Source organism: Aplosporella prunicola, assembly GCF_010093885.1.
Source record: "Aplosporella prunicola CBS 121167 unplaced genomic scaffold K452scaffold_2, whole genome shotgun sequence".
In the NCBI taxonomy this organism is placed as follows: domain Eukaryota; kingdom Fungi; phylum Ascomycota; class Dothideomycetes; order Botryosphaeriales; family Aplosporellaceae; genus Aplosporella; species Aplosporella prunicola.
In genome coordinates, this window is record NW_022983530.1 from 996,933 (window position 1) to 1,009,135 (window position 12,203).

Sequence of the window (12,203 nt, forward strand, 5' to 3'; positions counted from 1 at the left end):
CCCTCGCTATTCGTCACAGTAGGAGGGTTGTGGACATTGTCATCAGTGGTGGCTGTGCCGTTGGTGTTGGATGGAGTGCTGGAACACATTATGGAAATCGTTTCGTTGTTCACAAGGATGTTCACGACGAAGGATGGACCGCCGCCATTGCCGGTGTCAGAGCCTCTGCTGTCGGCCATGTTGGTGGTGTCGATGATGGTGATGTTGTGGCAACGCCCTAGTTTATTTGGCAACATTTGGTTTTATTTTATAGACCTTGACAGCGAAAGGAAAGTGAGAGTAACGGGTTAGGCAGGAGCTCTGCATTTCGCTCTAAACGGAAGGTGAGAAACAAGCCGGTTGCCGCCAGCATAATCTAAAGGGGCCAAGTTGCAGCTACTTCATATAGCATGAGCCAGAGCAAGAAGGTTCGGTATGGCCGTGTAGCACCGAGGAATCCTTCCAAGCTCAGAATCAGAATGATATTTGGGTTTCAGCTCCCTAATCCATCACAGATATCCACCACCAGAGAACTTGCTTCCAAAGTCCGCTGCGCGATTGAGCATCTCCTTGCGCTTCGCATGTCCGATCTTCATGCCGCCACCGATATCCTTCTCCCTATCGAACGCGCGTTTGCTAGGATCGTCCTCGGCATCCTTGGGTACGCGCGCCTTATGCTGCTCGTACAGCGAACCACCGCGATGTTTCTCCTGCACACATAAAGTCAGCAAACTGCCTTACCCCCCAACAAATCCCACCCATGTCTCCCCACAAAAGAACTCACATCATGCTCCCTAATCCTCCTTCTCGTCTCCTCATCGTCCTTCTTCGGCCCCTTGCCCCCACCGCGCGCAGCAGCAGAACTACTGTTCCCCGGCGCCGCAATGCCCATGACTTCATTCTCCAGCCTCTTGCGCTTCTGCTCCGGCGTCTCCGTCCACGCCTGCCCAATGCCGCCCCCACCATGATTCGGTGCGCGCGAGCCCTTGCCCGTCTGGAAACCGCGCGCACGCAGTTTAGTCGGGTCCATGCGCGCCGCGAGGTCGTCCTGCTCCGGCGGCACCATCATCCAGTCGTCGCGCTGCAGCTTCTTCTCTTCGGCGGGCGGAGGGCTTCGTGGCCGGCGCGGCCCGTATGCGTCGTCACCGTCATCGCTGTCGTGTTTGGCGGCAATCTGCGCGGAGGACGGGTTAGCTTTCTCGCGTGGTTGTGCGCCCGTCCATGTGTTGTGCTACTCACTCTTGCTGCTTCTGCGGCCGTGGGCGGCGCGGGCCCGAAATCATCGTCGCTGCTGCTGTCACTGTCTGAGTCGTCGCCGGGCGCTGAATCAGGCCTCTCGTCTAGCGGTGCTGGGGGCATGGCAGGCCCTGCGACGCGCCGTCGCTTTTCTGCGCCTTCGGGACTCCGCGGGCGCCCATCGGCGTCATTGTTGCTGGGGGTAGCCGAAGCCGCTGCTTCTCTTTGTTGTTGTTCCTCCTCCTCCTCTTCCTCGCGCTTCCGTTTGGCGAGGTGTGGTGGGAGTGCTGGTCCTACTGAAGGCATGATCGAGTGGAAATGGCGGGAGTTTTGGTAGGTCGTGTTGATTCCTGACGTCGACAGCTGCAACAGGCGCATCCGTCGGCGCTTTCACATGCCGATCGCACACCGCCCTGGACTGACTGAGGTACTGCCAACCTCCATGTTACTACGACTACTACTTTGCTATGATACAACGGCCTCCTGTAGAAAGCGCCGAAATCCCCCCCGAAATCCCTGTCTTGGTATCATGCCATCGAACTCCCCATAGAAAAAGCATCGCTGAAAAATATCCACCCTTTCTGCTAGCAAGATTCCGTTCCACACTTATCCACCCGCGCAGAAGGGAAGTAAGACTCAGTGCAACAAGTTCCGTAGGTTAGGGCTCGCGCTTGCACCGCTAGCGCCGCTTGGCGGCATGACGCCGTCACGCGGTGTGGATGGCCGGTTATGCATTGGCCCGGGACTTCCGTGCGAGCCAGGTCCACCGTGCGTTGCACTGTAAAGCCCTGCGAATGGGCTTTCGGTTTGCCGCGGTGGTGGAATGTGACCGGGCGCCGGCGACCCCAATTGCGTGACGTGTGGAGAGTGCAGTCCGTTTGGAAGTCCCTGGATCATAGGAGATTGGGCGTGATGCAGCGACGTGGGCACTGTAGGCGGGGGATACGGCGAGCGGATTGGTGCACCTGGTTGACTTGGAGGAAGTACGCCCTGAGGGGGCCCAGAGTAGGCCGGATAGCCATTCGGGGCGTGAGAGTGGTGCGGCGGTACGCCGACTGGGTGGTATGGCTGATGGAGTGGCAACCCGTGAGGTGGAGGAGCAGGCGAATGGGAAACACCGTTGCTGCTCGGTGGTGCCTGATGGCTCATCCAAGGCGGAAGAGGCGCAGGAGGGTGAGCCGCTGGCGTCCCTGCCATCGGCAACCAGGGCGGCGGCGCGGGTGCAAACTGCCGGGGGGGCGACCGTACCGGAAGCTGAGGCGGCGGCGTTGGTTCTTTCTTTGGCGGTTTAAGAAGGTCCGGTCTGTGCTTCCTACGCCAATGGCATTTGTTGCAGAGGTAAGTTCCAGGTCGGGGGAGTGGAATACCATCTGGCGTTGAAGCTTTGCTGGTCGGACCAGCTCCATCAACGACGTTTGTGGGCGTGTCAACATTCATGATTCCATTGGGGAATCTCGGCCCAGCGTCCTGTTGAGCTGGAGGTGCCGGAGACACCCCTTCGACTGTATTGACTGGCTGGTCCGGACTAGTGCCGGGCATTTGGCTCTCCTCAGCCTTCCACCACTTTGGAGAGACGCCAATTTCGCAAATTTCACAGTTTCGATCCACGCGCTCAGCAGGCACGTCCTTCAAAGACCTGGTGTCTTGCTCTTCAGCCTTGGTTGGCAGACCAGCTGATGAGTTCCTCGCTGTCCTAATGCCGGTACTCTGAGCAGTCGATGTCCTTCTGTTGACTGGTGTCGGAACCTCCTTCACTGGAGCGGGAATACTCTTCGTGAACTGATCTAGCAGGTTGGCTTTACGGGCTGTGCCTGTCAAAGTTGGGTCCGCGCGTTTGTAGTTTTGCACGTAAAGCTGTAGCGCCGTGGTACCTGCACCGTCTACAACCTCGTTGAGAGGATGGACAATGGTCTTTGGAGTGTGGTCCTTGCACCAAACCGCAGCCGTCAGGGAGCCAGTCTCGGGTCCAAGAACGAAGGTGGGTACAGCATCGCGCCTGGAGCTCTTGACAGGCGTAACGTCGAATCCGAAATTGTAGCCTGCATTGTGAGCGCAGCCGATGTGGAAGACGGCATGACACTGGTGGCATGAAACGCAAGCGCCATTGGTAGTCTTGCAGATCTTGCACACCTGATCATACCTAATCGTAGGTGATCCAACACCCTCGACTTCCTCGTATTTCGCTGGATCGGTAAATTTTAGTTCAGGGGTCCATACTGCGCAGTGAAGATGGACCCAGTTGTTTTCTGAAGTCTTTTTCAATGGTTCCCGAGGCAGTTCTGGACGTCCTCGGTCGCGCTGTGCCTGCTGGTAGTCTTTGAGCTTCTGTACCCGTAGCTCTTTCTCCAGGCGTTCCTTTTCGCGTTCCCTGTCCGTCTTCTTCTTGTGGGAGACCTTTGGCGGTTCGATAAGCTCTTGTTCTGTCTCCTTAATCGGACAGAGCACGCATTCATAAGTCTATAATGATAAGTTAGTAAGAATTACCATACCAAACGGAGAGCATGGTGACTTACGAATGAGACCGTCTCCTTCTTGTCGTTCTTGCACTGATCACAGACCCACTTCCCAGAACGAGATTCTATTACACCGTAGCATTGGCGATGGACAGTCAACCTGCACTCCTTGCATACCAAGCGCTGTTCGCCAAGAGGTTCCATCTGGAGGCACACGGCACACGGAAGCTCCCGCATCTTTGGCATGACCGGCTGGGGAGGTGGCGTCGGTACTTTAGGCGGAGGCACAGCCTTTTCTCTCTGCTTCTTGGATGCAGGTTCAGCAGATGACTGTTGTGCGGAGTCCTTCTCCAATATTGAAAAGCCCTTCTGTTTCTTCCGTGGCGGTTCGGCAGTGCCGTGAGGGATTTCGGAATTGGTCTCGATGCTCGGTATCGTGTCTGTAGGCGCATTCTGAGCGGCGTTGATTTCGTCCATAAGCTCCTGGTCGATCATGCGACGCCATTTCTTCCCTCCGCCAGCGGAAACCTTCTTGATGAGCTCCTCTGCCTCTTCGTACTTAATGGCATATTTTCTCCAAAGACGGGCGCACCGCTGGCAGAGACCAGGGACGAGAGCTGTGCCTTTTTCTTTGCTTCTGCCGTCTGCGAGCACGGTCTGGCCGGGAGCGACGCCGGGAGCGCGGCGCCACTGCCGAGAATGCCTCGTTGAGCAAAACTTGCAGACGAATTGTTTTTTGCGCATGGCCGCTTTTCCCGCGTCGAACGCACTGTCGTCCTGGTCATCCGCGATATCGTCGACGAGCTTTGACGCCGAATCCACAATCTTAGCGCTCTTGCCCTTTCGGCCGTCGTAGCTACCCCAGATTTGCTTTCCCTTGTCCGTCTTCTTCCACATGTAGTAGTATCGGACAACATCGGCATGAGACATGGTCCTTACGTGCAAGCGAACGTTGCGTAGCTCGGAGCCGTACTTGGCGACGCCCTCTTCGAATCGCTTTTTCTCCTCCTTGTTGGGCTCAGGTTCCCTCAAGTCCTTCCGGCGGTGGATTTTCTTTAGCTGGTCGAGAGCGGCATCGGCATCGTAGTTGTTCGCATAGAACAGCTCAATAGCTTTCGTGAGGAAATTTGTGCTGTACTTTTCGACTCCGATGACCGCCGCAGCCTCGTTCTTGGCTCTTTCCATGTAATCGTCCACTAATTTTTCACGATCCACCGGCGCATCATCCTCTCCCCTCATGTTTTCCGGGGGCATTTTGAAGAGAGACCTTGCCGTACAGTTCGGGTCGCCATTGGGGTGATCCTCGCCGCGCCGAACGTAGCCTACTGGTTCATCTTGTACCCATTTAGGCCGTTTCGCCTTCTCTTGCCGATCGGCCTCGAGCGCAGCAACCGTTTCTCTCGACAACTTCGCGTCTTTCTTGTGGCTTGCACTCTTGACGTATCGCCTTTTGATCTCTGCGGGTTTTACCAACTCAACAGGTCGTCCGTGCCACACATTGACGTTCGCTTGGTGCCTGGGTCCTAGGCGAGAGCTGGCACGTGGGTAAATCGCTCGATCGTCATACTGCAAAGCATCTTCAACGCGACAGTGGATGCCAAGGTATCGCATAGGCCACATCTTCGCCAGTGCAATTTCTGCTTGAGTTGCAGGATGGTCGTCGACGGGCGCATCGGAGCCACTGGGGCTTGGGGCGGTCGTGTTAATCAGAGCGCCTGCATCCTCCTCCTCTTCTTCGAGAATGTCTTCCTCTTCCTGTGAAGCGGCAGCTTCACCGATGATAGGAGTTCGCCGGGCCTCCAATTTTCTCTCTTGCGCCCTACCACAAGGCCCGCAAGCCCATGCGAAGCCTCGTGATGGCTTCTTCAGAAGCGGGGGCCGTACACAGTTCATGTGATATGTGTTGTGGCACACGGCACACTCAACAGAATCGTTCCTAGAGCAATGTAAGTAGATAATTGGGGTGAATCAGATAAACACTTACGCTGCGCAATAACCGACGCATCGCTTGCAAGTTTTAACGGCACTGGTCAGTTCCTTGACACGACTGGTTTCTACCACAACAAACTTCCATCTCTCGTCTAATGCTCTTTTGACCTTTTCCGGAACGTTGATGACTTGAGATACTGGGATGACCTCGTACCAGCGATGGATGAACCGATCAAAGACTTGATTGAACCAGAAGCAATCCTTGGTCCTCCGGAATTCGTCAAGGTCGGCGACTTCGCTGCGGTGCCGAATATCGCATTTTCCACGCAAAGAGGTAAGTGGACAAATGTCCGAATGCATCGTTCCGTAGACCAGACGCGTGTCGTTGTTGTAGCGCAGCACATCTCGAGGCCGGTAGTACCAATTGACACGGATGGAATCAACTGGCGAGTTCGGATTATCGCTGTTGACGTGGAGGAATTCCATGATGCGACATAGATAATACGGCTCACCGGGAGGTTCACAGACCAGGTACACATGATCTGACCAGGGTTAGAATCACAAGACTGGGGATATTTTCGAATCGTTCACGTGCACCGCAGTGCACAGCAATTGACTCAAGGGGAAGTCGGTGTCACTCACCATCCACCGAGAGAGCCGTCCCGTCATCGGCAACCAATTTTCCGTCCTTGGTAAGAATTGAACCACTTTGCTCGAAAAACATCATGTTTGATTCCCGATCCACATGGGACGACATGGAGGTATTATTCCGCCTCGTAGCCGCAGCGGGCGTCGCAACTGCGGTTGCGACGTGGTCCTTGGTGGCATGAGCGCCACCGGCTTTCCTTTTCTTCCCCTGAGTGGCGGAGGTGTTCGCATTGGGGTTTGCAGAAAATGTAGAAGTGCCAGGAATTGAGGAATCTCTGCTCACAGCGCTCGAGGCCGTTGTGCCATTCGTGCCAGCGACAGGCTTTTTGGTGGTCGGGGCGGGAGATTGGCCGTCGAGGCCACCGGCTGGGCTGCGCGTGGTCCGCTCAGACGGCGAGCTATTGTTGCCGTTGGCGGCGGGCGCCTCGAAGTCCATTTCCACGTCTTCCGCATAGTTTGGCCGGGTGGTGCCCGGCCGGTTGCGCGAACGCGTGCCATAACCGCTGGCGGCAGGCGGCGCATCGTCCTTGGCCGACGCGTGCGACGAAGTCGACGTCGAAGCGGCCATGGGTTGCGAGATCGCTGGGGGTAGCGGCGTGGACGATGTGGCTGCCTGAGGCGGCTGCGCGTTGCGCTCCCCGGACAGGTGCGAGGTGGAGGAATGGGATGCGCTCCGCTGCTGAGACTCGAGGCCGGGAGTATTCCCGTTAGTAGTGGGGGCAAGGCCTTGCATGCTATCCGCGTGCAGCGCGCCTGGTTGCGCAGCGTTTCCGCTGCTCGCACTGCCAGGGTCGGCGTGGTTCACCGCGCGAAAGGACGAACCACCGCCCCCCTCATGATCCCCATGAACCATGAAGAAATGCGCCAAGGGTCACGGCGAAAAGCAGTCAGCTGCGGCGGCCGCGTCCTCGATGGAGCGGCCTGATGGGAGCCGGAGCGGAGAGGTGCCTTTGTGGCGGTATATCAGGGTAGCATCTGCTCTGGAGCGGCTCACCCAAAAAGACCAGGCCCGCGGCCGCAAAACGCGACTACCTCGGGGCAACGCGCGTGGAGAGGATTATGCGGGCAGAGGAGCGGGCGTTGTCTCAGTCGGACCGGCAGGCCAGAGATTGGTTGGGGCGCGAGGGACGTGACTGTCGAGTCCCGGACTGGGGGGAGGGCGAGGGTGGTGGAAGAAAGAATGGGTGGAAGGCCCAGGTGCCGGTGATGATGGGCGGGCACTGATGCTCGCACTTACGAAAGACAGGGCACTAGCCCATGTGCATAGCCGAGACCCTCACAAGCTTCCTCCAACACCAGCGCATCACTTGATCATTCACTCCCACCGCAGACAACGGGGCATCCTCACCACAACGTGCAGCGCCCCGGACGTGCAAGCCGCATGCCGGTGCCCTCGTACCCGCTGTCTGGACGCGCCAGACCGCCGACGCCGGCCGGAGTCAGGAGAAGTGCTGATGGTGCTCCGGGGATCCTCCAATAAGACGCCATCTCGTCTCCCTGCGCCGTTGCATTGGCCTCAGCACGCCTGACGGCGGCCAGGAGACCGTGTGCAAGGCTCCTCGCTCTGTCCAGAGCCCCGCGGCGCCCATATGCGTGCATCCGTCGCTCCTTGCAAGATTGAACGTGCTGCTACGGGCAAGTCATCAATGTCGCATTCTTCATGCAGCCGGCCATTTCGGAGGCCGGCCGTGGGCGCGCCTCGGACTGCGTTTCTCAGCTCAGAGACATCAGCGGCGTGGCTATGATGATTGAGCCTTACTTGTATGCCACGTATCGCAAGCGGGAGGCCGGCCCCTGGTGCTCAGCAGCCGTGGCCGGGGACGAGAGCGGTATGGGGAGACCTGATACAGAGGGCACCCCTACCGTCCCCGTGCATTTTGGCCCAAGATTGCCGCCACATGGGGAGAATCTTCCAACAAGCAGCGCCTTCGCCTCTGCTGAGGTCCATAAAGCGCCTTGCCTATCTGGGCCTAGTGCGGCCAAGGCGCGTCCGAAAACCGACTTCCAGCGAAGACGATCCTTGGGACCTGCTCCAGCATCGCACCTGGAGAGGCGATGCGGCGCGCTCCGGTCGCTGCCAACACGCTGGACATGGTATATTTAGCTTTGTTGCTGTCGCGTGAGACTCAAGTACAAACTCCGCTGCACGCCTTTCGCTTGTGTCATCTCCGCCGCCGTGCCCCTTCCTACGTACGCCTCTGCCGCCCGCGCCGAGGCGAGGAGTGCTTGACGACACTGAGCCGTGGCTGGGCATTCAGTTGTGAAGATTGTCATCAAACTCAACGTAAGGATGCGTTTCATCCGCCCTGCCCTCGGCGCTATCCTCAGCGATCGACATCCCGCTCAGACAACGACTGCGAATCGAACAAAAAGCCAATGGGACCAGTAGAGCTGCCAGCCTCAGAATCCATCGGCGCCTTTTTGTCGAGGGGCATTACTAACGCCAACGAGGCGTTCTTCGCGATGCTGCAAGGTCAGCAGCGACCCGAACGGTTGGCCGCGCGCGTTTTCAGTGCCTGGCTGTAACGGCGCGTGTCCTCACCGTCCCGTTCGCAAACCCCCGTTTTGTCAGCTCACCATGCCCTTCCGGCTTGGTCCCCCGGTAGTTGGGGCCTTGAGTCTTTCCTTTCTGCACGCGTTTTGGGTGCGGGCTCTCAGCTTTTGATGTTGTGCCCTGCTGGCACGTGCTTTGTGGCGTCGCAGCCACCTTCCATCTCGATCCCTTGCAGCGTTGGCGGGGTCGCCCGTCCAGATCATGCAGGCCTCGGGTCACTTGTACGCACGACAAGGGCCGTATTTGGTAGGTACAAACTTCGTGCAAATTTGTCAAAAAGGCCGTAATTGCACAATTAATCGAATTGGAATATCCAGGGATAGGCCGACGTCCATCAATTGGGCCGGATGAGCTATCGCGCCCCGCCTAGCCCGAATCCAAGAGGCGTCGCAGTCGGTTCCGCATCGACCAGGATGTTGCTTATATAACAGAGTCAATAAGTACCGGCGTTGCCTGTGCCATTGAAAACCATCACAATGGAACTATCGGAACGTCTGCCTTGTGATCGAATTGATCCTTGTGGCTTCTATCGTCGACCAACTTTTCTGCCTTGAATATCTCCACTACCTCGATCACAACTGCCAAAAGTGCGCCGAAGCTTTTTCAGAGCTGGCGGGAATACGAAATTTGTGGGAACTGCAGTATGCTGCAACCAGGGCCAGGCAAGCTTTGGAGTCCCCACAAACATGAGCCTGCGTTGGGTACCGCCCGTGAGAATAGACGATCCTGCTGGACCCGGCGGAAGCATCAAGTCTCTGTATTGCGATCCTTCCAATGCGACTAGCGCTCTGGCTGTTGTTCTATTTCCGTAGTAGCAGTAGGATCCTGAAATGTCGAGTATCAATAATTTGCGCCGCAGACCTTTATTATAGCCATAGATCAGCCTTAACGCACGACAGTCTGTTGAATTGGATCCGCGAGACAGGTTACACCATTATATTTCTTTACCATACTCCTGCATCCGAAGCTCGCTGCTCATAGTAGTTTCAGGGTACTTACGCCGTCGTAGAATACTACACCAAGAAAAGGTAAGATGTTTGGTCTGCGGGCGGAGCATGTTATCTACGCTGGGGACAACGCTGAAGGTGCAGTGACCTAACCTATAATCCTCGACCGAAGCTGATCTCAATTTCAGGTCACATGGCCATTACCATATTCATTCTTGCTACTGAGTCTTGTCCGCTAGGTTCACTCAGCAGGTGTCTGCGAGCATACTTTTAACCAAATAGCCACAGCACTCCAACTTTTCACAAGCTCTTTCCTAGACACTGACACTCACAGTAGGAGTTACACCTATGATGAGACTCTCCGGAATAGCCCATATCATTCCATGCCATCATGCCAATAGAGGAAAGACACTTTCTTACGAACAGGTCTTGTTAAATGAGGACTTTCGCCTCACCGCTCTCAATGAACAAAAAACAAGAAGCTATGCAATCACCGGCGTTCGTCATCACTGACGCTACTGATCCGCTCCTGACAGAGTAAAGAGTTTGGCCAACTTGGTTCAGTAGGCAGGCGACGATATGGAAGTGTTTGAAGACGGGTAAGTAGATAGTACATGCTTTTCTGGTGCTGAGAAGCAATGCGCAGAGTATTAAGTTGGCGGGATTGAAGCTGACGAAGACCTTGGGTTGCGGATGTAACCGGGTCAGAAGCAGTGAGATCAAGCAAACCTTTTGCTGCGCAACAAGGTGGCTGTACCGGATAACGTGCCGACTTACGTGTCGCTTGGTACGTCTCGTGAGGATGTGTCGACTTGTCGAGACTCGATGATGAGCAGCGAGTGGGTACGCGCGCCGTCATGTCGCAGGTTTTGCGCCAGGGCCGCACAGTGACGACGATTTGCAGCGGGCGGGCAGCCGGCCGGAAGCTGCGGCCGCCAACCGACCCTGCCAAGCCGACAGCCCTAGGACCCCGCGCTTTCCGATGTCATACCTTCTCTCCGCGCTCCACCATGCCTCTCGCTCCTCCATACCGGCCATGATCAGCCTGCCGCCGAAAGAAGTTCTCGACGATATTGCTGCCCGCCAGGATGCGAAGCTCAAAGAGCGACGCGCCCGCAAAACCAGCGCTCAAGTCGGCGAGGAAGAAGCCGCCGCCGAAATGATTCAACGCAATTACAGAGGTTACCGCGAGCGCAGACAGCTTGCTGGGATGGGGTTGGATGCATCAACACGCTGGGTGGAGGTATGCACGATATGATCTCTTACTTCACCAGCGCCCTCTCTCTCTCTATCTCTCAGCCTCTCTACTTCGACGTCTCCCTAGCTCTGGCGCTAACAGCTGATGATCGGCGCACAGGCGATCAAAGAGGGTCAGTCCTCGCGGCCCATCTAACGTGCCTTGCTAAATGGCCTCCAGCACGCTTCAGAAAAGCGACAGCGCCGCTCTCTCGCAACGATGTTACCCCCGTCATTCGCTCCCTCAGTCCGGGCGCCCGTGCGCGCAGCTCCTCCTCAGCCGCGAAACAAAACTGGCGCCGTCTGGGCGAGATAGCGCGTCGTGCTGGTGGAGACGATGGAAGTATTGCGTCTTCTGACCATGAAGATCTGACTCCGGAACAACGCGAGGAACGGCGTGCAGAAAAGGCTAGGGCGAAGCGAGAAAGGGAGAAGACGGCCAAGATGATGGACTTGCAGTATTTTCTCGAAATGGTTGACCACAAGCACCGATACGGCTCGAACTTACGCGCTTACCACAATGAATGGAAAAAGGCAGAGACGCATGAAAATTTCTTCTACTGGTTGGATTATGGCGAGGGTAGGAACATCGAGGTTCCAACATGCACGAGGGAGAGGTTAGAGAAAGAGCAGGTCCGATATCTTAGTCGGGAAGAGCGAATGAATTATTTGGTCAAAATCGATGAGGAGGGAAGGCTATGTTGGGCCAAGAATGGAGAGCGAATAAGCACTACCGTCGAATTCAAGGACAGTATGTATGGTATTGTACCGACCACCGACGGCACGCCTGCGTTCAGGGATGTCCAGGGCAAGTTGCACCAGAGAAAATCCAGGTCAGGCAGTAGTAGTAGCAGCTCCAGCAGCAACAGCTCATCCAGCTTCAGTTCGATGTTCTCTACATCGTCGAATCCGGAAGCTGAGCACTACGTTAACCATGATTTGGAGCAAGCTAGAGGCGTCAAGAAAATCAGACACGTCTCTGCCGCGGCCGTTCTCAACCACCTGCTCCGTCGCTCCGTCAGGCCCAACAGTTGGATATTCGTAAGCCCCTTGCCCCTCAACGTCTTCTAGAGCCAGTTTAACCCGCCCGCCATAAAGGTCGCCGACACGTCGTTCCGCCTCTATGTTGGCATCAAGCAGTCCGGCGCCTTTCAACACAGCTCTTTCTTGAATGGCGCGCGCATTTCAGCAGCCGGGTTGATCAAGATCAAAGACGGGCAA

The 12,203-nt window shown here is 56.4% G+C and overlaps 3 protein-coding genes across 3 annotated transcripts; 1 reads left to right on the plus strand and 2 right to left on the minus strand.

The window, feature by feature from the left end:
* Positions 1-323: 323 nt before the first annotated feature.
* On the minus strand, positions 324-1,545 carry K452DRAFT_262943 (uncharacterized protein). Its single transcript, XM_033538627.1, has 3 exons — positions 1,219-1,545; positions 764-1,153; positions 324-689 (listed from the first exon to the last, which is right to left on the minus strand). The coding sequence occupies exons 1-3, from the start codon at positions 1,519-1,521 to the stop codon at positions 489-491; spliced, it is 894 nt and encodes a 297-aa protein (XP_033402522.1). The 5' UTR covers positions 1,522-1,545; the 3' UTR covers positions 324-488.
* Positions 1,546-1,625: 80 nt separating this feature from the next.
* Positions 1,626-7,594, minus strand: K452DRAFT_241929 (uncharacterized protein). The gene is made up of 4 exons (XM_033537840.1): positions 6,240-7,594; positions 5,653-6,139; positions 3,729-5,604; positions 1,626-3,672 (listed from the first exon to the last, which is right to left on the minus strand). The coding sequence occupies exons 1-4, from the start codon at positions 7,096-7,098 to the stop codon at positions 1,852-1,854; spliced, it is 5,043 nt and encodes a 1,680-aa protein (XP_033402523.1). The 5' UTR covers positions 7,099-7,594; the 3' UTR covers positions 1,626-1,851.
* A 443-nt stretch (positions 7,595-8,037) lies between these two features.
* On the plus strand, positions 8,038-8,971 carry K452DRAFT_71294 (uncharacterized protein). Its single transcript, XM_033547054.1, has one exon. The coding sequence runs from the start codon at positions 8,301-8,303 to the stop codon at positions 8,769-8,771; it is 471 nt and encodes a 156-aa protein (XP_033402524.1). The 5' UTR covers positions 8,038-8,300; the 3' UTR covers positions 8,772-8,971.
* Positions 8,972-12,203: the final 3,232 nt, after the last annotated feature.

Bases quoted from the DNA above. Each gene is read 5' to 3' on its own strand.
- K452DRAFT_71294 (XM_033547054.1), top strand. From the start codon at position 8,301: ATGCGGCGCGCTCCGGTCGCTGCCAACACGCTGGACATGGTATATTTA.
- K452DRAFT_241929 (XM_033537840.1), bottom strand. From the start codon at position 7,098: ATGGTTCATGGGGATCATGAGGGGGGCGGTGGTTCGTCCTTTCGCGCG. The intron at 6,140-6,239 runs GTGAGTGACACC...AACCCTGGTCAG, and splicing joins GACGGCTCTCTCGGTGGATG to ATCATGTGTACCTGGTCTGT. The intron at 5,605-5,652 runs GTAAGTGTTTAT...ACATTGCTCTAG, and splicing joins TGCGTCGGTTATTGCGCAGC to GAACGATTCTGTTGAGTGTG.
- K452DRAFT_262943 (XM_033538627.1), bottom strand. From the start codon at position 1,521: ATGCCTTCAGTAGGACCAGCACTCCCACCACACCTCGCCAAACGGAAG. The intron at 1,154-1,218 runs GTGAGTAGCACA...TCCTCCGCGCAG, and splicing joins CGGCCGCAGAAGCAGCAAGA to ATTGCCGCCAAACACGACAG. The intron at 690-763 runs GTGAGTTCTTTT...TTATGTGTGCAG, and splicing joins GGAGGATTAGGGAGCATGAT to GAGAAACATCGCGGTGGTTC.